Consider the following 26,134-nt stretch of genomic DNA (forward strand, 5'->3'; position numbering starts at 1 on the left):
AATCTGGGGGGAAATCGGCACAGGTAATTAGATGACTGTATTTATGAAAAATACCAGCGCTTCCTCTCAACTTTCAAGCTTGTTTGCGTTTAAATGAATGTGTACGAACTGGAAAAAAGTGTGGGGGGGAATACGGGGATAGCTTTGACCACTGGCAATGATTGTTGGGCGTTTGGGGGACCAGTTGCCTATCATTTATTATGTGGGAACCTAAACATAGAATGTATGCCACGCTAGGCCTACTCTGAGAGGATCCATTGGAATGAATGGCCACGATGAATTTAGGTCCATTCATTTCCGTCTGTCTGCTCTGAACAGACTGAGTTGAATACAACTCCTCGCTTATAGGTTTTACAAGAGTCCAACAGGATCTACACTCTAGGAACTGTGCTAAGAGTTACAGCCTTACCTAGAAATAATCTTCATATAAACCAGGGAGACGCTCTGCTTACTCAGGAGTAAAGTTGCTAGCCTATTATTATTATGCTCACTGACTGAGTTTGTGCTCGGTTTAACACGCATAGGATTACACTATAAGGCTCTGTTTAGCTCCATGGGACTTTGTTTAGGGTAAAATACCGTCCAGCTTGGGAGGTGCGGGAGAGGATCAGATAAAACATGATCCAGGCATGGTGAAACAATGGGGATGTGTGGAGTTTGTGCTTAGAATTTTCCCATTGAATTAAATGTGGCTTCCAAGTGCTTTCCCTTGCTAGTACACATGCCCTTAACTTATCATTCTTCTCATTTTTTGTGTGCCTAATGAAAAATACAGATATATTTTTTTCCTTTTTTCTGGTAGGCCTGATGGATATGTCTGTGTTTCAGTAGGTGCGAACAACAGGATTGCCTCTTTTTACATGTCCTACTAAAATAACCTCATTCGCACCTTTGCAGGTGTGTAAGGCTGCAATCCTGTCCACACACTTTTATATATACTATATAAAAGTGCAATCCTATATATGTATACTCAGAAATAAGCCCCATTGAGTTCAGAGGCACTTTCTCCTAGGTAACAGTGTACAGGATTGCAGCCTTAGTTGGATGGTTAAGGCTGCAATCCAACACATGTCTACTCAGAAGTAAGCTCCGTTGGGTTCAATGGGACTTACTCCCAGTTAAGTGTGTACAGTATTGGATTGTATCCTAAGCCCTAATGAGTGCTGTAGGATTTAATTCTGAAGAAAATGCATAGGAGTACCCTGTATGTCTATGAAGCCTTACTTGAAAGGAAGACCCTGTTCATCCAGTGCCTTGACTCTGCCCGCTTTTATCAACCACGTAGGCCACAGCAACTTCTAAAAGTAGCTTATAAACCCCAACAGTGGGAGGTATGAAACATCATATATAAAATGTGCCTTGTCTTTAAAAATATTATTGATTTTTCCTGAGCCTTAGGTTCCTCTGTCTTGACATCCAGCAACAGCCAAGATCTTCTAAGCCCTTGTCTGAATTGACTCTCTTGTTTCATTTTTATTTACAAACCTCTCCCTCTCAACAACAACAACAAAAAAACATAGCAAAATTCCAGGATAAAAGTATGATATATAATCTAGGTTACCTAGCCTATTGCACTTCGTTTGATTGGGATGTGCTACCTGAGTTTATGAGGGTTTACTTGGAAGGAAAATATTGAGTTCCTTAGGGTTTACTCCAAGGTAAATGTGAGCACATGATGGCAGAATTGCAACCTGCCTTTTTTGTCTTCCCAAAGAAATGTGTTTAAGTAGAAAAAGCTGGTGGGGAAGAGGACAACGTTATTTAAAAGCTGCAAGAACAGAAAATGTATTTAAAAAAAATAGATAATTTTGGAAAATATCTATGTTTTGTTTGTTTACTGGATTTTAACAACCTCTTTCTCTCTCTTTTTGCCTGCTCTTCCCTCCCCCTAAAATACAGACCATCCTTAATTCAATGCATAAATACCAACCAAGATTCCATATAGTTCGGGCCAATGATATTCTCAAGTTACCTTATAGCACTTTTCGAACTTACGTGTTTCCTGAAACGGACTTCATAGCGGTGACTGCTTACCAGAATGACAAGGTAAGGGGTGGGGGTGACACGGAAAATTATAGGAATGAGGAATGGGGCTGATATAGTCTGAGCCTCCCTTACTTAATTTTTTGGAGACCCCTCCTCCCCCAATAACTCATCCATCCAAAGTTGTAGATGTCCAACTGGACTTTAGAAGAGGCAAGCTGGATCAGATAGATCTAGCAGCCAGCTTCTTCTTCTCATGGGGGACACCCATAAGCAGGGCCTTGTCCTTTTGTTCCCCCTAGTAGTTGGTATTCCCAGGTAGACTGCCACTGCATGTGGAGGTTTTATTATGCATTCTCCGGCATTCCGAAGAGTTATAGACTTAGCCTCCATTAATTTGTCCCCCCTCCCATTTAAAAAAAAATCAAAATAATCCACATTGGGTTCCTGCTCCAACCCCTGCAATGTTACAAAGGTGTTCCCATTATAGTGTTGGGGTCTGAAGCTATAGAACAGGGGTCAAACCTCCTCTTAGCCAGGTAGCTAATGAGCTGAGTGAACTTGGGGCAATCTCTCTCATCCACAAAGTCTACCTCACAGGGATGCTTTGACAATAAAATGGGGGGGGGGGAGAGAATCAACATTGCCGCTCAAAGGCAGGACATACAATTCCCTCAACAGCACCATGAATGTGTTCAACGCTTAGGCAGGTACACAAGCAAAAAATAAACAGATAGCTCTCTCTGCCCTCTAGGAGCTTACAGTTCAAGTTTGTGAGATTTCTAAAGGTCTTTCAGAGTATTGATATCTCTCCCCCCCCCCCAGGTTCCAAAAGTGAACATACTTCTTCGTTGATATGTTTGAAACACTGAACTGTTTCACTAAATGGCTATGAGGATTGTAGGATTAAGGGAAAGGGTTTTTTGGGGGGGTAGGGGAGTGCAACATTTCTTTCGTTTGGACTGTCCCCTTCATCTCCTGCCCCCTTCAACTCCTCTGAACACGCCTTAGTGTTGCATCCTTCCAGCTGCAAATTGGGTTGAAGAAACTTAATTTAGGAACATGGGAAGCTGCCTTGAACTGAGTCAGACCACCGGCCTATCTAGCTCAGTACTGTCCACACTGATTGGCAGCAACCCCTCCAGGATTTCGGGCAGGGGACCTTCCCAGTCCCACCTGGAGATGCCAGGGATTGAACCTGGGACCTTGTGCTTGCAAAGAAGATGCTCTATCACTGAGCCTAGCAGGGAGCAAGTCAACAGGCCCTGGCGTTTCCATTGAACTGGTTCTGGTGTCTCTATGGGGAAGACACCAGTCCTTGGCAGGGAGAGGGTTCCTCCTGCTTCCCTGCTATCCTAGCTCAACCCCTCACTAGAGAGAGCCTGGCCTGTTTTTCCGCCTTGGGTGGCTCTCCGTGGCAGGGCCTGCTTTTGAGTAATCGTTAATTGATTATGAACTTTGCCATAAACTTTACGAGGCAAACAGGCCTGTCAGGATGCTCAGGACTGGCTGTCAATTAATCCTGGAGGCAGTGGGTGTGACCAGCTGTGTGTGGGAGAGAAAAACTAAAAATGCCTTGCATTTGATATTTAGAGGTATTGCGGACTCCAGGCTTGCGGGGTCTACTTTTTTTTTTTACCACAATCTTAAGATCCACCATCCAGAGCTTGCTTGAAAAAAGGAATATGCTCAGAGTTAAATAATTCTGAGCCTAGGGCATTTGTCTGGAGTACTGAACTCATTGTCCCTATAAAAATGCACTCCTGGTGACTCCCCCACAGGCCCCAGGCTTGCTTAGGAACAAGGGGAGTTGCCTTGTACTGAATCAAACCCTCGTCTATCTAGCTCAGTGTTGTCTACACTGACTGGCAGCAGCTCTCCAGGGTTTCAGAGTGGGAACATTTCCAGTCCTGCCTGGAGATGCCAGGGGGTTGAACCTGGAATGCATGCCAAGCAGATGCCACTGAACCAGGGCCCTTCATTTCAGGAGTATAATTTCAGTTGTTCCTGTTATTAAACAGTTGGGAGTCAGAAATCCTAGTTCAGCTTCTTCCAAATCACCTAGAAATCGACCATGCACTTCCTCGTCTACCCGATTGACCCCGTAAAGGGGATGAATGCCATTTCACAGCGGGGATATGTCATAATCTCCTGGGGCTCTGTTCCCAAGCTTTTCTGTGGGCCAAATGAATTAGTTGTTCAGAGGAAGTGCCTATTAACACGCACTTTATATGCCTTCAAGTCGATTACAACTTATGGCAACCCTATGAATCAGCGACCTCCAATAGTGTTTGTTACAAGATCTGAACAGGGTGGTTTATAAGTTCAGGGTCTGAAAAATCCCAGAGTTCCTTTATTATGAGCAACCAAAATATTACAAAATAGTGAGCAAGCTTTTGAGTCCATCAGAGCTCTTCATCAGGCTGGATGTTAAGAGAGAGGAAAAAAGAGGGCATGAGGGTGGGGACTGGCTTGCTATTGAGGCTAATCATGTCTGCCCTGGTCAAAAGTTTCTTTCTGTAACGTAGGGAGCTTCCAGATGACCTGTTTATTGAGCATTCATCCTGAGTTGTTTGCAGGGAGTTTAGATGATGTCACCCATTTCATGAGCATTCTTTTTGATATGGTTGCAGGGAGGTTAGTTGACGTTGCATCAAAGCAAGTGTCATCCAACATTTTCTAGTGCATTTTCTCATTACTTTCCTTATTGTAACACAATCTATTTGTTTTGGTTTTTTTGGAGGTGGGGAATTCAGATTGCTGTGCAATAACCAACCTGGTACCTTCCAGGTGCTGTTGGACTCCAACCTCCACCATCCCTGGTCATTGCCCATGTTGACTGGGTCTGATGGGAGTTGAAGTCCAGGAACATTTGGAGGGCACCTCGTTGGCTACTCCTGCCCTATGCCATTAGTGCACTTCTTGTAGACAGGGAGGCCTCATGTAGGTCTGTCAACATTTATTAGCTAATAAATTATCCTGTTTAATGAAGACAGACAGACAGACAGACAGACAGATAGATGGTTGTCTCCAACATTAGACTGGACCCTTTGAAAACGAACTTGGGTCCATGAATGCCAATGGGTCTACTGTGAGTAAAACTTAGTAGTATACAACCCATATATTTCTAAGTAATCCTAGTAGAGGCAGACTTGTGCACCTTGCATGCACACATCTTCATTACATTTCCATGCATTTAATTTATAGAGCACAGATGCTCTTCACCCATAGGGATTAAATATGTTTACAGACCAGTCTAAAAACCTACATTGGCTAGATCTCACGTTCCCCATTCTATTCTGCATCTTTAGCTGTGTCCTGGATCAGCTGGAACTCCCACCCACCCCAACTATGAAACTGGGCTTCCACAGCTCTGAAGCTACAGCTGTTTTCTGGGAGGCAAACCCCTGCCTGCTGTGGATAGGCAGGCTTGGCTCAAACGCAGCCTTAGTCTCTCTCTGCTAAGTGTCAGGGGAACAGCCCTGGGTCTGTGGTAGAGCATCTGCTTGGCATGCAGTAGAACTCAGGTTCAATCCTCCAAGCAGGGCTGGGAAAGACTCCCTGCCTGAAATCCTGGAGAGCCACTGCCTGTCGATATGGAGCTAGATGGGTTAGCTTCACTTTAGGGGAGAATAAAGCAAGTCCCAAGTCCAATCCCCTGCATCTCCAGATAGGATTGGGGGGGGCACCCCTGAGAAGTCACTGCCAGTCACTGTAAACAATACTGGCCTGACTTGGTAGCATCTCCTTATGTGCACTTACCTAGAAGTAAGTCCTAAATGAGATGGGCAGGGCTTCATTTCAGGGCAAATATGCAGAGGGGTCATGTGCAATAGGATCCCCTAGTTTTACTATGGCGGAATCAGCTTGCTACTGCCTTGAGTCCTGCTTCCGTAGTTGCACATTCGACTGCCCAGTGGGCTCTGTCCCCACTTCACAGTAAAAATGTAAATGTACTGCCTTCAAGTCGATTCCGACTTATGGCGACCCTATGAATAGGGTTTTCATGAGGCTGAGAGGCAGTGACTGGCCCAAGGTCACCCAGTGAGCGTCATGGCTATGTGGGGATTCAAACCTTGGTCTCCCAGGTCCTAGTCCAACACCTTAACCACTACACCACACTTGCATATAAATCTGTGGGGCAGCCCTCCTTTGAATAGCGACCACAGTTCTCAGAAAGGCTGGGAAATGGGGGAAGGAAAGGGCAGCCCAAACAATTGTGAGACTGGTGGAAAAGTCAGTGGTGCACCGAGTTAATTTTTAGTCTCTGGATCCAGTGCTTTGACACATACGCACACATATGCACTGGAGATATGTGTTTTCAGGACCCACCCTATTCCCGCAACTGTAATTTGTTTAAACTGTTTTTAATACTGGAATTAAAATGGTTGTAACCAGCCCTGGGACGTGCTGGTGAAGGGCTGATAATAAATGTAATTATCATCATAATAATGGAAATGGACTGCCTTCAAGTTGATCCCGACTTATGGCGACCCTACGAATAGGGCTTTCATGGTAAGCAGTATTCAGAGGGGGTTTACCATTGCCTTCCTCTGAGGCCGAGAGGCAGTGACTGGCCGAAGGTCACCCAGTGAGCTTCATGGCTATGTGGAGATTTGAACCCTGGTCTCCCAGGTCGTAGTCCAACACCTTAACCACTACACCACACTGGCTCATCATCATCATAAGTGACAGGAAACCTGTGGCCCTCCAGATGTTGCAGGACTCCAACTCCCACCATCCATGGCCATTGACCATGATGGCTGGGGCTGCTGGGAGCTGGAGTCCTGCCACATCTTGAGGGCCACAGATGTCCCCCATGTCGGAATGCTATTGAGTTGCGTAGCAGAGCGGAGAGTATTGAGCGAGCTTACGTGTGTGTGTTTGAATCTTTCCTAAGATTCTACCTTCCCTGCAAATTAGTCAGACAGAGACTTTAAGCTGTAAAATAAGAAACAACTACTTTATTCTGGAAGTACATGCTTGATAGGAAAGAGTCCTATATCTAGCTAACAAGCTATGGTGGAGCAGTCTGCACTGGACCCAGTGCAGCTCTCATGCTGGTTGAGAGGGAGAGACAAAGGAAAGATGTCTGCTCCCCTCTCAAGAGAGAGAAGAAGGAACTGGGAAGGCGGGAAGGAACTGGGATCAACATCCTTTGCATAGCCTGGCAACAAGGAGGTCTCCTCCCTAGCTACCCTTTTTAACCCCATGCAGCCTCAACCCACCGAGTTGGAGTTGAACCTCATACATTCCAACACCCCATTCCTGGCCTGGAGAATATTGCTTTTTATTATTTATGTGGTGTAGTGGTTAGAGTGTTGGACTGTGTCCTGGGAGACCCGGGTTTGAATCCACACTCAGGCACGAGGCTTCCTGGGTGACTCTGGGCCAATCACTGCCTCTCAGCCTAACCTTACCTCACAGGGTTGTTATAAGGATTAAATGAGGAGGGGGGGAACCGTGTTTGTTGGCCCCCTTGAACTCCTTGGAGAAAAGGTAGGATATAAATACAAGAAAAAAATAACCAGAATAATGAATAAGATTGGGTCTGATTAGGCCATGGTGTTTTTTGGGTGTGTGTGTGTGTGGAGGGTTCGCTTTTCCCAAAGGGCTGGAGATACAGGGTGGAAAGAGTGAGGGTGTGTGTGTGGAAATATACAAGAAAGTCGCACCGCGGTATCTGCGGGAGATATTACCAAGCCATGAATAATTGAGGGCTCTCCTGTCGCCAGTCGCTTGGAGCCTGTGAAAAAACACAGCGACACCCGGGGGCGCGCATGTGTTTTCCCCAGACCAGATGAGAAGAGCGTTTAAACAACATTGCTGTGTTTTAGTCGCCATTTTTCCTCTTGGGAGCCCTGAGAAAAGGGGAGGGGAGGCGAGACCAGCTTCCTCTCATTAGACCCCGATGAATAATTCAGGCTAAACCTCAACGTTGTTTTCAATAAAAGCCTGCGGTGTGTTTAAACTGGAGGGGATTCGGATCTGATCTATGTGGGATGATGTGATGCTTTCTGGGTTGAATTGGGAAACTGGAGGAGGGGGGAGAGTGAGTGAGTGAGAATGTATGTGTGTGAATTTGGGGGGGAGGGTTGCAGACCAAAGGAAAACCTAGTTATCTTCCATCAGGAGCTTGTAGCCCCCCATATGTTATTGAACTACAACTCCCAGCAGCCCCAGCCAGGATGGCCAATGAACGATGGGAGTTCTAGTCCCAGACAACATCTGGAGGCCCCACTAGTTCCCTATACCTGCGTGGTATACCTGGTCCTGAAGCAATGGTGGGGGATGGACTCGATGGCCTTATAGGCCCCTTCCAACTCTACTGTTCTATGATTCTATGTGAACTGGCGTTTAAGCACCTAATAAAGAATAGGTGTTTAAATTATTAACGGGGTGGGGTGGGATGTGAGGAAAGGAGAGGTCTTAAACCCCACTCATCAGCCCCGGGAGTCTATATTCTTGGTCTTAGCTTGTGGCAATTTGGGAGTTTGACTTTGCGTATGCTCAGAGGCACTCTCTTTTGAAATTTGTAAGAGTTTTCCAGGACTCATGGGGCAATCCTAGGTTTGAGAGTAAGCCCCACGAGGCACTGTGGGACTTACTTCAGAGTAAACCTGGCTAGCGTTGCACTGTAAAGCTGCAATGGTATAAGCAGTTACAGGCTCTTTAATAAAGGAGCTCTGGCACAAAGGATATGGTGATGTTTTCCATTCTCTCCCCCTCCCAATTTCCTCCAAGTGGTTTTAAATTGCTAATATCCGGAGGAATCGTCAGTATGTTTTTTGGATTTTTTTTCAATCCACTTTTTCTTCCCAAAAAAGTGGTGTGAGGAGAGACACAAAGTGTTCCGCATTAATAAGAGCCATCCAGCACCTCCAGGAACAGAATTTAGAACATAAAAATTAATGCTTGCTCCTGGGTTAAACCCATCCACTTGAGGGGTATGTGGCAGTGGGCAGTGCTCATCAAGTACCCTTCTTTAATTAAAATATTTTTTTCTTTTTTGTCCTTTAATTTTTCAGATCACTCAGCTGAAAATAGATAACAACCCTTTTGCGAAAGGATTTCGAGATACTGGGAATGGCAGGCGAGAAAAAAGGTATGTGGATAGGAATCATGTCTGGGACTTTTAAAATGAACTTTTTCTCTCCCCTCCCCTCCCCATGCTTTCAACTAGGACCAGTTGTTTTGGACTACAACTCCCATAATCCAGGACCATTCATGCTGGCTGCTGGGAGTTATAGTTCACCACTTCTGGACACCACCACCCTGGCTATTCCTGTCCTGGGTAGTCTGAAATGCTCTTGCCAGAAAGGAGCCCCACTGAACCCATTATTGGGACTTATTTCCAAGCAAACATATGTAGGATAGTGACCTGCAGCTTAACCTACAAATGTTCACTCAGAACCAATTCTTTATCATGATTAGTAGTAGTGTTTTATAAGTTGTTCCATCAGCAGGCTCATACATTAGTATTCGTATTACTTGGCTGAATTTATTCAGAGTAGACCCAATACCATTAATGGACCCAAGTTAGTCATGTCCATTATTTGCAATGGATCTACTCTGACTAGGACTAGCATTGGACGCAACCCATCATTATTATGTATTATGCCATCAGCATGCCCTAATAATAATAATGATAATGGCATGCTGATGGTCCAAGTAATAACAACAGAAGTACTACTGCTACTACTAACTGCTCCATTAGCATGCCATTATTCTTATTTGGGCATGCTGTTTGTGCAATACATCAACATCATCATACACTCTAATGGTGCAACAATTATAATATATTGCATCATCAGCATTTTTAAAAAGTAACATTATTATGTGGTATTCAATGCTTGCTCTACTCAGAGCAAGGGTTCAAGTCGTCCAGGGTCTTTGGGTGTGTGTCTTAGACCCTTTAGTTTTTTGGGAGCAGAGTCCCTATGTCCCCAGCATCCTGTAAACCCATCAGCATGAAAGGGGAGTGTGTTAGCCACTGAGAAGAGTCTTCTCACATGTTTCTTTGACCTTTCCTCCTGATTGGAGCCAATCAGAGTGAAAGGAGGTGAGTCATCCACTGAGAAGACTCTTTTCAGTAGCTAACACTCTCATATTTATTGGCTCGTAGAGATGTCTATTGTGGGAGAAGGCATTAACAAGAATCTCATTCCCAACTCAGCAGCAAAAAAAGGGGGCGTGGGCGTGGCTGTGACTAACACGAAGGGATCCTCCACTTCTGAATTTGCTACTACATCTGACTCAGAGTAGACACACTGAAATTAAAAGATATGACTAAGGCTGCAATCCAATACACACTTGTCTGAGAGTAAGTGGCATTGAACCCAATGGAGCTTGCTTGTGAGCCGACATGTATTGGATTGCAGCCTAAGTAGGGTTAATTACTTAGTTAAATACAGCCTAATATTAATAATGGTTTTCTTTTGCGTGTGCTGATTCTCACTTGTTCAGAGAACTAGAACCGTAAGAGGTGAGCCAGGGAGAGTTTAAACAGGGGGAGCGGGGGAATATTCAACAGGTTGAGTCTCACCTGTCTAGGCTTGGTTACAGGTATAACTGCAGTTCCCCCTTTGGGGCAAACAGTGGGGGCCGCTTTGGGCCCTCCACCTCGGCCCACCATCTGTTTCAAGCTAACCCCAAGCCTGCTTTTTGTCACTGAAAGGAAACAGCTCACCTTGCCCTCTTTGCGGATGTACGAGGACCAGTGCAAGCCAGACCGAGATGGGGGCGAGTCCGATGCCTCGTCCTGTGAACCTGTCCCAGTCCGGGATCCCCTCCACTCCCCGCTGGGCACGGCCCCCAGCCCCTTGAGGCTCCACCGCAACAGCAGAGGTAAAAAGCCTCCCATAGGGGACAGGGAAGCCACATTATGACTGGGGTACAGCCTACTAAGTTCAGCTCTGAGCAGACCCATTGAAATGAATGGGCTTATCTTAGTCATGCCTCTTAACAGGTCAATAGGTCTCTTCTGAATCGAGCTAATATTGGACACAAGCCACGCTTTCTTGCAGACTGAGCCTAAGCATGCTTTCCTCAGAAATAAATCCTGCTGGCTTTGCCCAAATGATCCCCCCAAAAGAGTGCCGGACTTTGCCAACTGCTGCAGTCCTATACCTGTTGACCACAGTGGAGCGGGTGTCAGTGTGGTCCAGGGCAGGTTCCGTCTGTTGATTAACAATAATATTTACCCCACTTACAGTTGGAGGGAATTCAAAGCACTTTGCATATCTTTTCACAACAGCCTTGTAAGATCGGTATCATCAGTGTTGCTTAGGGGTGTGAGCTGCGGAATGACTCTTTTTGCACTTGCAAAAAGTGACCAAAGGATTTTAAAACATCAGCAACAGGTTTTGGGTTGCATGTATTAACACACCACCTTTCTGAGGGTTTGAAAACGTTGGGTTGTATCTAACTTTATCCATCCTCAGAGTAGGCTCATTGAAACTAATGGACATGATTCACATTTAATATGAGTGGGTCTACTCTCAGTAAAACCTAGTTGGAAACAAATCTTTCCTTTTCAGAATCACACAAAGGTTTGGGCTGTAATCTGCCGTAAAAACCCAGTTGAACATAGTGAGACTTCCTTCTGAGTAAACCTATTGCACAGGATAGTGCTGAGCAGATATCTAGAAATCTAATAGGAATTCTCGACCAAGAGTTTCCAAGCAAAGTCCTTTTAATTTAGGGAGCCCTCGGTATATAGCCCGTAGCTCAGTGGCAGAACATCTGCTTTGAATGCAGAAGGTCCCAGGTGCAATCCCCAGCATTTCCACATTGGGCTAGGAGAGGATCCTAACTGAAACACTGGAGAGCCACTGCCAGTCAGTGTAGACAGTACTGAGCCGGATGGACCAATACTAAGGCAGATTCCTGTGTTCCTATACACTTTCCTGGGGGTAAACCTCACTGAATACAGTAGGACTTGCTTCTGAGTAAGTATGTCTGCAGGCTTAGCAATGCCTCCCCCATGCAAAGCAGCCAGATGTGAAAGATAAATCCTCAGGGGAGGAGTTTCTTATCAATATAGCCTCTTAACTTAAGACCCAGACTGTTTCCATTTTATTTTATTTATTTATTTATTTGCATTTCCTGGGATTTCTGTCAAAATAAAGCTTCTGCTTCTATGGTCTCATCAACCTAACTCTCTTTACTCACCCAGCCAATAAAAATATTGGCTTAAAAAGAAAATTGGAGAGCTTTCAAGGGGAGAGGAAGGGGGTGGCAGAACACCATTGCATTTTAGTGATCTGGCCTGTGTAACTTTTAAAAAAAACCTATACATCAAATTTGCAAAAGAGAGGCCTCTGTATTTAAAATCTGTGCAAGGCAAGACTAACAGCACCATCCTAGACCGGTCTACTCAGAAGTAAGCCCAGCTGAGCTCAATGGGGCTTACTCCCAGATAAGTAAATATAGGATTTTGCAGACATCCAGATTCAAATGATTCCTTTTGTATGGATTTGCAGCCTGATCTAACACATGACTTACTCGGAAGTAAGTTCCATTGTTGCATGCATAGGACTGCAAAAATGTGCATGCATATGTAGAAGTGTGTTTCACGGATAGCCGCGGACCTTACTTCTGTGTGAACATCGTTTGGGTTCGGCCTGTGAGATGGGAAGACCTATGCACGCAGTAAGGTTTATTTCAGAGTCACCACTCATTGGATCAGGCTGTTTCCAGTTAAATAAACAGATATGGGGGTGTTTTTATCTTCAGAGCCTCTCCTCCGGCACCCATTTCCCCGTACCTACCCCAACTAGCAGATGCCATCCTTCTAATATTCTATTTTTCATTCCAATTACTCTTTTCAAACAAGGGCAATTTTCCCCACCAAAACAGACAGGATTTCTCCTCCACTTGGGGGAAGTAGGGGGGAGGGTGGAATCCACTTTTGTGCTTATTTATACCGTGCAAAATTATGGATTTGAAAGAAGTAAAATACGAAACCTTTCCCTCCATTTATTTATAGTATGTGATAAGTGGATCACCGCTGGTGTCGAAGTGACTCAAAAGGCCAGTTTTATTATTACTGCACATTGGAGAGGGAGTTGTTTATTAATAATGATAATAATGATAATGATAATAATAATAATAATAATAATAATAATAATAATAATATATTATACCCCCAATAGCTTTGCTGCCGAGAATGGACAGTGGCTGGGACAAATGACCCTGTTCTCTATCGCCCCCTGGCGGGAGTTCTAAGCATACTTCTTTTCCCTGTCTTGTCCATTTTGTTCCCAGGGCATTGATTTCCCCTCCATTACTCTTTTGAGGTTGTTCCCTGCTAACCTGCAGCAACCTTAAATAGGAAGGTTAATGAGCTACAACTTGAGTTGTTTGTTTATTACAGTGCCACTATGCGGACTTAAAAGTATCTTAAGCTCAGCTAAAGAAACAAAGAGAAAAAGAATAAACTAATGGAAATGTCAGGTCTCTGCCCCAGGAAGCTTACAATCCATGGATGAATTAGTTAGCTCAAACATTGTGTCCTGGAGAACTGCAAGTTTAGGGGCATGCTGGTTTGGGTTCTGAGTGTGCGGCTGCAATGGTGTGATATGCCACAGTCAAAAGCAAGATATCTAAATATGGGTTTCCCCTCTAATTATGTGCCTGGGAAGATCTGTAATTTACTATTCATCTATTTTAAAATGACTCAGGCTGTTGTCCTATATTAGAAGGATGGGGAACCTCAGGCTGAGGGTCAAATTCGGCCCTCCAGGCCTATCTACCTGTCTCCATCCACCATAGCATTGTGCCAGAAAGGGTGTGTGGCCTTGGGAGAATTCTGAGGGTCAGACAGAGAGGCCTGGAGGGCCATATTTGGCCCTCTGCCGGACCTGAGGCTTCCTATCCCGATTTGTTACATTGCAAATTGTTCCTCACTTCTACAGCAAAAACATCACCTCACTAGAAATTTGGTCAATATACACTTTAATTTGATTGTTAAAAGGCAAAGGGCACTTCCAGGCAACCTGTTTATTGAGCGTTTATCCTGATTTGTTTGCAGGGAGATGATACTACGTCAGCTGTTTAATGAGCGTTTGTTCTGATTTGTTTGTGGGGAGGTTAGATGGCATCGCACCAAAACAAGTGTTACTCCACACTTTTCCTTATATCAAAACGTCTGACCTTTTGGGAAAATGGGTTTGTGCTATAACTGCACAACCTGAATTTGCCAGTGTGGGGCTGAATCCCATCCCAAAACAGCGACAGTCTAGAAGTGCCAAAAAGAAAAGTCTTCTGATTGAAATATCTCTGTGTCTCTCTCTTCTTGCAGAAGACAAGGGCAGCGATCAAGAGCTGGAGAAACTTCCCGAAGGGAAAAGACCAAGCCCTGACCCGGGGAACTGCAGCCCGCAGAGCAGCCCCCGTTTGCAAGGGGAAGAGCGGAGTAAAGAGCGAGCTGGCAAAGCCAATGAGCTCCCCAAAGAGAGTGGCGAAGGGGCCATTTTCAGCCCTCTGAGCTTAGAGAAAGACAAGGTGGAAGGCCGGAGGAAAGACCAGCCCCCGCAGACGCTGCCGGAAGCATCCAAGAAAGACGCCCCTGACTGTGCCACTCTAGGGCCCAGCAAGGAGTCCTTTGCCCCGCTGATGGTGCAGACGGACAGCCCTCCGCACCTGAGCGCCGGGCATCTGCAGAGCCTGGCGCTGTCGGGCCTCCACGGGCAGCAGTTCTTCAACCCCTTAGGTGCCGGCCAGCCCTTCTTCATCCACCCGGGACAATTTGCCATGGCTCCTGGGGCCTTCTCCGCCATGGGCATGGGACACTTGTTGGCATCGGTGGCCGGCGGAGGAAGCCTGGAGAATGGGGGGCTTTCTGCCGCGCAAGGAGCAGCTGGCGCAGCCACCCCCTTCCCTTTCCACCTTTCCCAGCACATGTTGGCTTCTCAGGTAAGGTGGGAAGCTGTTTGGGGAGCGCAAATGCTCAAGGTCCCACTCTTGTCTGGGGGATTTTTGAAAAACCACAAGGATAGAACATAACAGGAACATAGAAACTGCCTTATACCATTGGTCCATCTAGCTTAGTATTGTTTACACTGACTGCCAGCAGCTCTCCAGGGTTCTAGGCAGTGGCGGCTGATGGGTCCATGCCAGTGGGGCAGCGGAATCCACTCCAGGTTTTGGCCCAAACTTTTCAAGGAGCTGTCCAAGGTGCCGAAGTCCAGCAGAGCAGATTCCACTGCTGTGGAGCCACCAGCCACTATTGGCTTAGGAGGAGTCTTGTTCCCAGCCCTACTTGGATGCTGTGGATTGGACCTAGTGCCTTCTGCATGCAAAGCAGATGCTCTGCCACTGAGCCACAGCCCTTCCCCAGCAGGAGCCACGGCGGGGCTGTGTGCTGGTCAGGCTGGTTGCCCCTGAAATTTCACACTCTTTGCTTCAAGAAGCAAACACACAAAAGGAGTCTTGTGGCAGATGCTTGCATTGAACGAAGAGTGGTTTTTATCCATTCAGATTTGGTTTGAAAATTGGACAGTTTTGCCCAGGGAGAAGTTTATTTAGTCCATAGCGGTGGTGGCTGGTGCCCATTGGGACTGGTAGGGCAGAAGGCAGAGAGACCATCAGTAGGTGGAGCCAGAGCCAATGATAGGTGGAGCCACCCCCTGACTTGTTGCATGTGAGATGACAGACAGATAGGAGCTAGCTGATAGCAGATTGAGGCTGGTGGGGCAGTGCCTCCTTTGCCCGAATGGAGCAGCCTCCATCGGCGCTGGGTATATTGCACTGTAATGTCAAAACCAGAGAGAGGATAAGGCTGTGGCAGCAGACTGACGTAACAAGCACTGGAATGTGCTTCAATAATTCCGGCTCATAACTGGCTTGTACAGGGCGAGCGAACGGGCCGGTGGCCTGAAAGCTCCCTCCCTGCAAACTGCAGCAGAGACCCTGCCCCAGATCATGGAAGGGGAGCGCTACTCTCCTACCTTAATGAGGGGCCTTTTAGGGGGTCCTGCGGGCCTCAGGGGCCCTTGGGCAGGGCCTGACCTGGCCACACTTTGGCGCTGGCCCTGGGCTTGTAATTAGCCATGTATCTGGTCACCTGTGACAAGTAAATATTGCCACTAGCCATAGCCAGGGGACCTTTGTAAACTGGAAGAGCACTTCTTGTTGTTTTTCCCTTTCAATCCATTGATGTGTTGTATCTATGCGTAGGCAGGGGCATCTGAATCAGGCCAAAGGCCCATCTAGTCTAATATCCTGTTCTCACAGTGGCCAACCAGATGTCTCTTCTGGGAAGCCTGCAAGCAAGACCTGAGCACAAGAGCACTCTCCCCATGAGTGAATCCAAGCAACTGGTATTCATAAGCATGCTGCCTCTGACCTTGGAGGGAGAACATAGCCATAATGGCTAGTAGCCACTGGTAGCCTTATCCTCCACAAATCTGCTTTTAAAGCCTTCCAAGTTGGTGGCCATCACTACCTCTTCTGGGAGCAAATTCCAGAGTTGAACTATGTGCTGGGTTGCTTTTGTTGGCTCATTAACTGTTGAAGACGGATGTGCCCATCTGGGGCTATTGCCATTTCAGCTGTTGTTGTCAAGGTTGATTCTATTGGTCTTTGGCCTGCCATTGAGCCTAGCCTTCAGCCTGCTCAGATCTAGGGCCCAACTTCAGCCAGCACACGGGGCCCACTTTGGGTTGCATCCAGCTATGTTTTATTCAGAGCAGACGGTTAACTTCAATGGGTCTACTCTGCGTAGAACTAGCATGGAAGAGCTATTACTATTAGTGAAAAATAAATATGTATTTCTGCTTTCATTCAGTTCCCCACTTGCATTATACTTACGTCTTGTCATCACCTCTACCTTTGTCCTGCCTAACACTCTATCTTACTGTCTTTATATAATAATAATAATAATAATAATAATAATAATAATAGTACAGAAAAGACCTGCCCTGGGATGTCCCACATACCTTTTTTCAGACCCAGTCCAGTAGTTTCAAGACCAATGGTCTAACTGAGGATCCCATCTGCACTGTACATTTAAAGCACTATGACACCCTTTAAACAATCATGCAGTTTGTTAAGGATGCTTAGAGTGGTTGAAAAAATGGAAATGGACTGCCTTCAAGTCAATTCCGACTTATGGCGACCCTATGAATAGGGGTTTCATGGTAAGCGATATTCAGAGGTGGTTTACCATTGCCTCCCTCTGAGGCTGAGAGGCAGTGACTGGCCCAAGGTCACTCAACTGCTTATTCAAAAAGTGATGTACATAAAAACAGTTATCAATAGTACACAGATCAACCCAGCAAATACTGCAAACAAGTATACATAACTAAATCATATGTCTGGATAGGCTTGGTGAAATGAAAACAAAATGTTAGCACGCATCTAAAACAGTATAGTTAACAGTAATGTTAATAGGCAGGGAGTTCCAACGCAGAGGTGCTGCCAGACCAAAAGATCAACTCCTAAAATAAATTTGTGTCCCACTCTGCAGCAAGAAAAATGCAAAAATGCAACTGCAGTCGCCAACTGCTTGAAAGAAAAAGGTTGAGGAAAGTTCTCTTGTTCATTAGTGGATGATGCGTTCGTTTAAATAGCCAAATGTTCTGAAACTTATTTTTACAAGCCTCCTATCGCTTATTTATTTATTTATTTATTTTTATTTGTTTCATTTATAGACCGCCCATAGCGAGTGGCTCTCTGGGCGGTGTACAAAAAAGTTAAAGTACAAAATATCAACAATAAAATCAGACAACAAACAATAAACACAAGCAGCAACAAAAGAAAAAAAATATATAAAATTATAACATAAACGCTTAAAATGCCTGGGAGCATAGCCAGGTCTTAACCTGGCGCCGAAAAGATAGAAGCGTAGGCGCCAGGCGTACTTCTTCGGGGAGGCTGTTCCACAGTTCGGGGGCCACTACAGAAAAGGCCCTAGATCGAGCAACTGTCCTCCGGGCTTCTCGATGGGTTGGTACCCGGAGGAGGGCCTTAGATGCTGAGCAAAGTGACCGGGTAGGTTCATAGCGGGAGAGGTGTTCCACAAGATATTGCGGTCCCACGCCGTGTAAGGCTTTATAGGTCAAAACCAGCACCTTGAATCTGGCTCGGAAACAAATAGGTAGCCAGTGCAAACGGGCCAGAACAGGTGTTATATGTGCTGACTGGCTGGTCCTCGTCAGCAGTCTGGCTGCTGCGTTTTGCACTAGCTGAAGCTTCCGAACTGTCTTCAAGGGCAGCCCTACGTAGAGCGCATTACAGTAATCCAGCCTAGAAGTTACCAGAGCATGAACAACTGAGGCGAGGTCATCCCTGTCCAGATAGGGGCGTAGCTGGGCTACCAACCGAAGGTGGTAGAACGCATTCCTTGCCACCAAGGCCACTTGCGCCTCAAGAGACAAGGAAGGATCGAAAAGAACTCCCAGACTACGAACCTGTTCCTTCAAGGGGAGTGTAACCCCATCTAGAACAGGGTGAACATCCACCATGTGGGCAGGGAAGGCACTCACCAACAGTGTCTCAGTCTTGTCTGGATTGAGTCTCAGTTTATTAGCTCTCATCCAGTCCATTATCGCGGTCAGGCAATGATTCAGCACATCCACAGACTCACCTGTAGAAGATGAAAAGGAGAAATAGAGCTGCGTGTCATCAGCGTACTGGTGGCAACGCACTCCAAAACTCCTGATGACGGCACCCAGAGGCTGCATGTAGATGTTAAAAAGCATGGGGGGACAAAATCGACCCCTATTAGCTTCCTTTTTATAAGCAATATATTGGTTAATTCAACTAGTCATTATACAAAGTGTGGGAGGCGTGACAGAAGCATCGCTAAAGTGGGAGCGTTATAAGAATCTGCTGGTCATTGGCAGATCGAAAAAACTCCATCCCATGAAGTTCCCACGAATCTTGACACTGAGTGTGGCTTGCCGGTACCTCAGAACCTATTTACAACTGGAACATGGGAAGCTGCCTTATACTGAATCAAAAGACTGGTTTGTCTAATTCAGTATTGCCTACACTGACTGGCAGTGACTCTTCGAGAGTTCAGGCAGGAGTCTCTCCCAGCCCTGCGTGGGACAGCCGGGACTGAATCTTGAGACCACCTGCATGAAATAGGGTTTACAATCTACCTCCTGATGCAGAAGGGCTCCTCTGATTTTCTTATGTAGATGCCATTAGCCATAATATTGCCACTGGGAGGAAGGGCGGGATATAAATCTAATAAATAAATAAATATTCTACTTCTACTGTATTCCTCTGAATATCAGTTGCTGGGAATCGCAGGTGAGGAGAGTTGCTCTGGAGCTCAGATCCTGCTTGCAGGCTTCCGGCTGGCCCCTGTGAGAACAGGATGCTCAACTAGATGGGCCTTTGACCTCATCCAGCGGTGTGTGTGTGTGTGTTCTTATGTTAGGCGGAGCAACAGCGCATAGCTTTTTGACACAGCAGGCTTTAAAAAGGAGATCAAACAAATCCAAAGATACTCAGTCACGGCTGTTGCCTATGATACTTAAGCAGAATCTCCGTGTCCAGAGACAGTCTACCTCTGAATACCAGTTGCTGGGGAACATGTGTGGGAGAGGGCTACTGTGCTCACACCCTGCTTGTGAGCGTCCCATTGGGGCATCTGGCTGGCCACTCTGGGAAGTAGGGCGCTGGACTAAGATGAGCCTTTGGTCTGGTCCAACAGGGCTGTTCTCCTGTTTTCAAATATTGACAGAGGGGAAGAAAGATATTATCTGAAGAATATGCTCAGATACAGTTACACATTGCCTAACTTGAGGATGCAACTTAGTGGCACCATCAGGACAGGACTTTGGGGCATGTGTGCAGGGTCCCACTCAGAGGAATGAGCAGGAGGGGTCCCCAGATGCAGCAGGGATAGTCTGCTACAATTTTGAAATAAGCGGAGTAATACATAATACCATCTAAGAAGGGGGCATGACCAGTGGAGGCTGGTCATCTGCTTGGGCGAATGGGGCAATGCCCCTCCAACCTTGGTCTGCCTTCAGCCAGCTCCTGCCTGCCTGCCTTCTTACAAACCAGTCCAAGACCCTGGCTGCCAGCTTCCTTCTTAGCCTCAGTGTTGCCTTTGTAGAGCTCAGCAGGGGATGGGGACAGCACTAGAATGAGTTGGCTCTGCCTGTCATTGGCTCTGGCTCTGCCTCCACCTGCTGTTGGTCTCTCTGCCTTCTGCCCCACCAGTTCCAATGGGCACCAGCCACCGCTGGGCAGGGCATAAGCAAGGCCAGCCCTATCATGAGACAGAGCGAGGCAGCCGCCTCAGGTGGCAGATGTTGAAGGCAGTACCCCACCATGCCCCAAGTTCATGGAGAGTTCATGAGAGCAGATGACAGGATGGACCATTCCCTGCAGGAGACCAGCTACCAGTCAGAGAAGACAATACGAGGGTAGATGGACCAAGGCTTAGGGACTGTAGCTCAGTGGCCGAGTGCTTGCTTTTGAATTCAGAAGGTCCCAGGTTCAATGTCAGTTAGAAGGGTCGGATGGCAGGTGGCAAGAAAGACCTCTGCTTGAAACTCTGGAGAGCTGCTGCCAGTCAGAGTAGACAACATCATCACTGACATCATCACAGTGATCCATCCTAAGGTACCAGGGCAGGTCACAACACTTTGAAAATACAACAGAAATACAGTTGAAAGCAAATTACTGTTACGAGATAAGGGTGGGTCCTGAAAGTATACACTTTGAGTGCTGAAGTCCAGGGACTCAGTGGACCAATGGCTGGGCCTTGCATAAGGCAGCTTGCTATGGGAAGTGGGGGTTTTGAGGAGGTGGGGAGGGAGAGGGGTGACCCCCCACAGAGCTCTGGAGAGGGTAGTTATGATAGGTTTCTAAGAAGCAAAAACAACCCTGCTTGAATTGTCACTACAGATGGATAAATCCGTTTCTCATTCTTCCAGTCTTAAATTCTGTTCTGCACATTTCTGTAGCAATTTGTGATATATTTTTTTTAAATCCTCATGAAAAATTAGTCTGCTCATCAGAGGACTTAAATGCACCAATGATCTGACTTGGTATAAAGCAGTATAATGTTCATACCAGAACCTTCAGCCCTGGGTGTTGTTATACTGAGTTCTTTATACTGCCTTATACTGAGCCATCTAGCTCAGTATTGTCGACACTGATTGGCAGCAGCTCTCCAAGGTTGTCAGACAGGGAATCTTTCCCAGCCCTCCCTGGAGATAACTGGGGACTGAACCTGGGAACGTCTGCATGCAAAGCAGGTGCACTATCATTGCACGATGACCCCTTTTGTAGGGTTGTATCCCACTGAGTTCTGCTTAGAGTAGACCCATTGAAATGAATAGGCCTAAGTGACTCATGTCCATCATGGGTCTGTTCTGAACACGTCTATTGTTGGATACCGATCCGTTAAATAAAACCACAAAACAACCCATGACAAAACTTTAACGAAACATCAGCAACGCTGCAAAGTAGTGCAGAAGGTGGGGAGAGTGTTTTCCTCCATTACTCATCTCCCCATTTAGGAACTCCCTGTGAAACCTTTGAGGAGTCCCCCAGGGTTCGCCAGAACACCATTTTTAAAAACTAGTAACCTGGAGCAGCGGTGCACTTAGTAAATATTTATCTGGACTTACAGAAAAGGGGATACAGTAGGGCCCCAATCATATGACGGGTTATGTTCCAGACCCCCGCTGAAAAGCAGAACTCCGTCAATAAAATGGTGCCCAACGCCCGAAAAATGCCGTAAAAGCAGAACAAGTACAGTATGAGTAGGGCCTTACTCTTAATTGAAAGCCGCCGTTGCTATCAAAAAGCGGGGCCCCACTGTATCTCAGTGACAGATCATTTGCTTTTCATGCAGAAGGCTCACTGTTTGGCATCTCCAGGTAGGGCTGAGAGAGAACTCAGCCTGAAATTCTGCAGAGCTGTGGCCATTCAATGTAAACATTTACTGTAGTGAGCTAAATGGACCAACAGTACAATTCAATATAAGGCAGTTTACTCTGTTCGCTTTAAGGAAGCCAAGTGTAGCTCAGTGGTACAGCATCTGGTTTGCAGGCAGAAGACTGCAGATTCAATCTCCAGCATCTTCAGGCTCCCTGCCTGAAGCACTGCTGCCAGTCAGTGTAGATAATACTGAGCTAGATGGACTATTGGTCTGCCTCTTGGTATAAGGCAGCTTCCTGATTTTTCCACGGTCAGAAGCTCTTTTTCTTCCTAAAACCTTTTCCTTGTTGTTTTTAATGTCTTTTTTATATTAGTTGTTTATCAAGGCATTTATTTTTTAATCCGTTTCTATACTAAATCTTAACCATGCTTTATCTAGCAGTGGGTTCGGTTGTGCTTTTAATTATATATTAAAAGTGCAACTTAAAATGCACTTTGTTGAATATCTAGATAGGAAGTTCTTCCAGGAGATGGTGGAAAGGAAGTTGTATAATTTTATTTAAGGCAAATGGTGGAGAGGTTGAAAATGCAATTTAGACTCAGCATGATTCTAGTCCTGTCTTTTCAACTTAATGCAACCTTTCTTTCTCAAAGTTTTTGACCTTGACTGCTGGGAGGGGGAAATTCTGTGTTTGACTTTCCCAGGCCAGTGAATTCCTTGTTTGCTTATCACTTGCATAGCCCCTTTTATCTGTCATCCAGAGCAGCATAAACAAAAAAAGAAATATATGATTCTCTGCCCCAAAGAGCTTGCAAATCAAAATTTGACAGCAGGACAGACGACAGTGCAAGATAATCAAGGCTGAATATACTAAACGTGTATAAAACGTGTGTGCGTGTGCGCGCAGTTGCGTGCAGAGCAAAGATAGGGAGAAATTCAGTTCAGTACATATTTAAAGGCAAATCTGTCCGATTCGCATTTTCCAAAGCAACTGCAACCTAGCCATCCTTTTGAAATTTGCACTTCTCTGAATTTTCTGATGTAGTGCTTCAGCCAAGTAATATGGACAGAAATGCATATACTGGGGTAATCTGTGCTTAAAAATGCACATAGGTTCATGAACATAATAGACAAAGATGCCTTACAGTAGGGCCCCACTCATACGGCGGGTTACGTTCCGGATCCCCGCTGAAAAGCAGAACTCATTGAATAGAATGGCATGCAACGCCTGAAAACCACCGTAAAAGCGGAACAAGCGCCGTATGAGTGGGGCTTTAGTCTAATTGAGTCTAATTGAGATAGCCGCATTAGCGAAGTGCCGTAAAGCGGGGCCCTACTGTAAACTAGTGGAAACTGCATGTTAGGCAAAATTGCAAACAACAAGCAATTTGCAGAAAAATGCGGATGAATTTTCGTGAAGGTTTTTTTTAAATGTTGCAAACTGACATGAAGATGTAGAGAATTGAATTTCATATTGGAAAAATGAGAAGCTGAAAGAACCAAAATGGGCAGATTCCCTCATCCTTTGAGCAGAGTCTTGGTGACATGAATTCCACCCTAGCACACATATATCTGTGGATGAGGGTGAATGAATGGTGATTACAGCCTACTTTAGCAGAGAGGGTCCCCGGGTAGAAACAGCTAAGTTTGGGAGCTGCTGTTGTAAAAGATGGTGGTTGTAAGTTGCCATAATTCTTTGGCTGGGTTCTTTTGCCTGTTTCTCATTCCATAGCTGGTACTTTTAGGAATCTCATAACCTTCTCTTGTCTGTCTTGTTCCCAGGGAATCCCAGTGCCTACTTTTGGTGGACTTTTCCCTTACCCATACACCTATATGGCAGCCGCTGCCGCAGCTGCATCTGCAATGCCGGCAACCAGTATCGCTAATGCCAGCTCGCTATCCCGGAACCCCTTTCTGAGCAGCGCACGTCCTCGTCTGCGTTTCAGCCCCTACCAGATCCCTGTCGCCATCCCGCCCAGCAGCAACCTCCTCACCACTGGTTTGCCTACTAGCTTGAATACCAGCTCGGAAGGTTCCAAGCCCGGAAGCAGTCGGGAATCCAGTCCTCTTTCGGATCTGCCCGTTCACAAATCCGGCAGCCAGCGGGCAGCGTTGTCCCCCAAGGGGTCCTTAAAGGATTCCATCAATGAGCTCCAGAACATCCAGAGACTGGTCAGCGGTCTAGACACCCAGAGGGAAGTCTCTCCCGGAAGGGAATCCCCTAAGTGACTGTCCCTTGGAGGCAGTCCCCCCAAAAGGGCTCAGAAGACGTTGGGGAAAAGATGTGTACAGCACAGTATAAATATTTATTCTAAGGAAAGGAGGAGGGGGGATTTAAGGTAGGGTGGGGGAGAATAAGGATAGGTACAACCAGGTGTGATGCCCTGCAGAGGCACCTGGATGGAATCATACGTGAAGGAGGTACACTTCATCCTGGCAACATCATTCATTGGTAGAAAGGATGGGAGGATTTTGTTGCTAATCCTGGGTTCTGGAGATTATTCTCACAACCACAACTGCCCTCCTCCCCCAATATATGCACATCTCCTGGCTTGGGTTGTTCTAGTGAGATATATCGAGAAGGGCAGCTCTCCTCATCCAGTTCTTTGGCCTAAACAAAATCCATCTTGCCAAAAGGCATAAACAGGACATCAGTTCTATGCTATAATAGCAAAGCTTCCAGACAAACGGATGATCTAGAAGGCTGCAATTGCAGAAGAGGATGATTTTAGGCCACTTCTACAGCTTTTTATTTGAAAATCAACACTGTTGGAAAGGCATTTTGCTATTTTCTATCCATGAGGATGGCATTTCTGAAACATGGACATTTGCTTTTGCTGATGCAAGAACAAAGAAGTGTTTTTTTAAAAAATAATCTACAAACTCTGGCTGATTGACCATGGGATATCCATTTGTGATAGTGTCTAAAAGGAAAGCCACGTTTTTAGGGATGGCATCCATCAACCCCCACCACTCTTGGGAGGCCATCAGAAATCATCATCAACAAGGATGTTTAGAACTGGTACAATCAATGTGACTTTCTCTTTTCGGACTTGACCTGTGTACCAGAAAAATAAAATAAAATTAAAAGAAACATAATATTTATGAAATAAATGGTAATTTGTGTAAATAAGCTATACGGATCCCAAAATATGCAAAAATTTGTATTAATTTATTCAGAGTTGTACATTGGAGTGTACATAATTAGAGTTTAACTCGTCACATTTAATTGTTCCTTTTTTTTCATTTTACGTGAGCATACATATTGTAAATGAAGACCTATTTAGCTCTTTGTGAATGGAAGAAAATATTTGATTTTCTTCTTGACTTTTGTGTCTGGAAAAAAAAAAGGTTTACCCCGGCCTGTTTGAAGACAATCATGTGCCATCCATACCACTTTTAAGTCATGAGGAAAAGGAGGGGAGGGGAATGTTGAATCCTTTTTAAAGGGACTGTCCAGGGAACTACATCCCTCCCCATATATGGCCATTGAAAACAAAAATGTAACATTGAATGAATGGGGTGGAGAAAATCTCTTTTGGACTGTGGGGTATAAAATAATAATAATGATAATAATAATAATGCAGGAATAAGCCTCAGGTTTTTATTTTTCACTCCAGAACAGCAGCAGCAGCAGCAAAGGGGAAAAAAAACCTTTAAAACTACACTAAAAAATTAAAATTATCACATGGACAGTGGGCTATATATTGTTTTAATTTTTTTTTATGACATGATTAGAAAAGTGCTGGTTATTCGGGTATCTATCTGTTCAATTTTTTTTATGAGTTCTCTCACATCTTTCAATAAAAAATATTCAAAGGACATTTTTTCCTGGTTTCTACTCTCCCCCCTTTCCCCCCCCATTCTTGAAGCAGAGAATCTACACAAATGCTGGATTGGAGAAATGGTCCGTTAGCTCCAGGAGTGTAGTCATCTGAGGGCCCGGGGGGGTTGTAGATCCCTTACTTTTGGGGAGCAGGATCCCTATGTCCCCAGCGTCCTACCAATAAGCATGAAAGGAAAGCATGTTAACTGGTGAGAAGAGCCTTCTGGAAGCTATCATTGTCTTCTTGCTGAACCTCAAAAAGACATACTCTGATCCTGCATTCATTGCTCAACAGAACTCCAAGCAAAGTAAGAGACTGAAAGCTCATTTTATTGTATAAACGTAGAAGGGGGCGTGGCATGACCAGGGGTGTAGTCGTCCAGGGACTCGGGGGTGCGGGTCTTAGACCCGTTACTTTTTTGGAGCAGGGCCCCAGCAGGGTCCCTATATTTCCAGCATCCTATGAG

The 26,134-nt window shown here is 45.6% G+C and overlaps 1 protein-coding gene across 1 annotated transcript in view; it reads left to right on the top strand.

The window, feature by feature from the left end:
• The window catches only part of TBX2 (T-box transcription factor 2), a 37,611-nt gene extending 11,948 nt beyond the window's left edge, over positions 1 to 25,663 (top strand). Inside the window, exons 3-7 of the mRNA XM_061605391.1 lie at positions 1,900 to 2,046; positions 9,012 to 9,088; positions 10,661 to 10,830; positions 14,288 to 14,901; positions 23,624 to 25,663. Of these exons, the coding sequence (XP_061461375.1) occupies positions 1,900 to 2,046; positions 9,012 to 9,088; positions 10,661 to 10,830; positions 14,288 to 14,901; positions 23,624 to 24,070 (1,455 nt within the window). The 3' untranslated portion in view covers positions 24,071 to 25,663. The remainder of the gene's footprint in view (positions 1 to 1,899; positions 2,047 to 9,011; positions 9,089 to 10,660; positions 10,831 to 14,287; positions 14,902 to 23,623) is intronic.
• Positions 25,664 to 26,134: the final 471 nt, after the last annotated feature.

Source organism: Rhineura floridana, chromosome 21 (assembly GCF_030035675.1).
Source record: "Rhineura floridana isolate rRhiFlo1 chromosome 21, rRhiFlo1.hap2, whole genome shotgun sequence".
In the NCBI taxonomy this organism is placed as follows: Eukaryota; Metazoa; Chordata; class Lepidosauria; order Squamata; family Rhineuridae; genus Rhineura; species Rhineura floridana.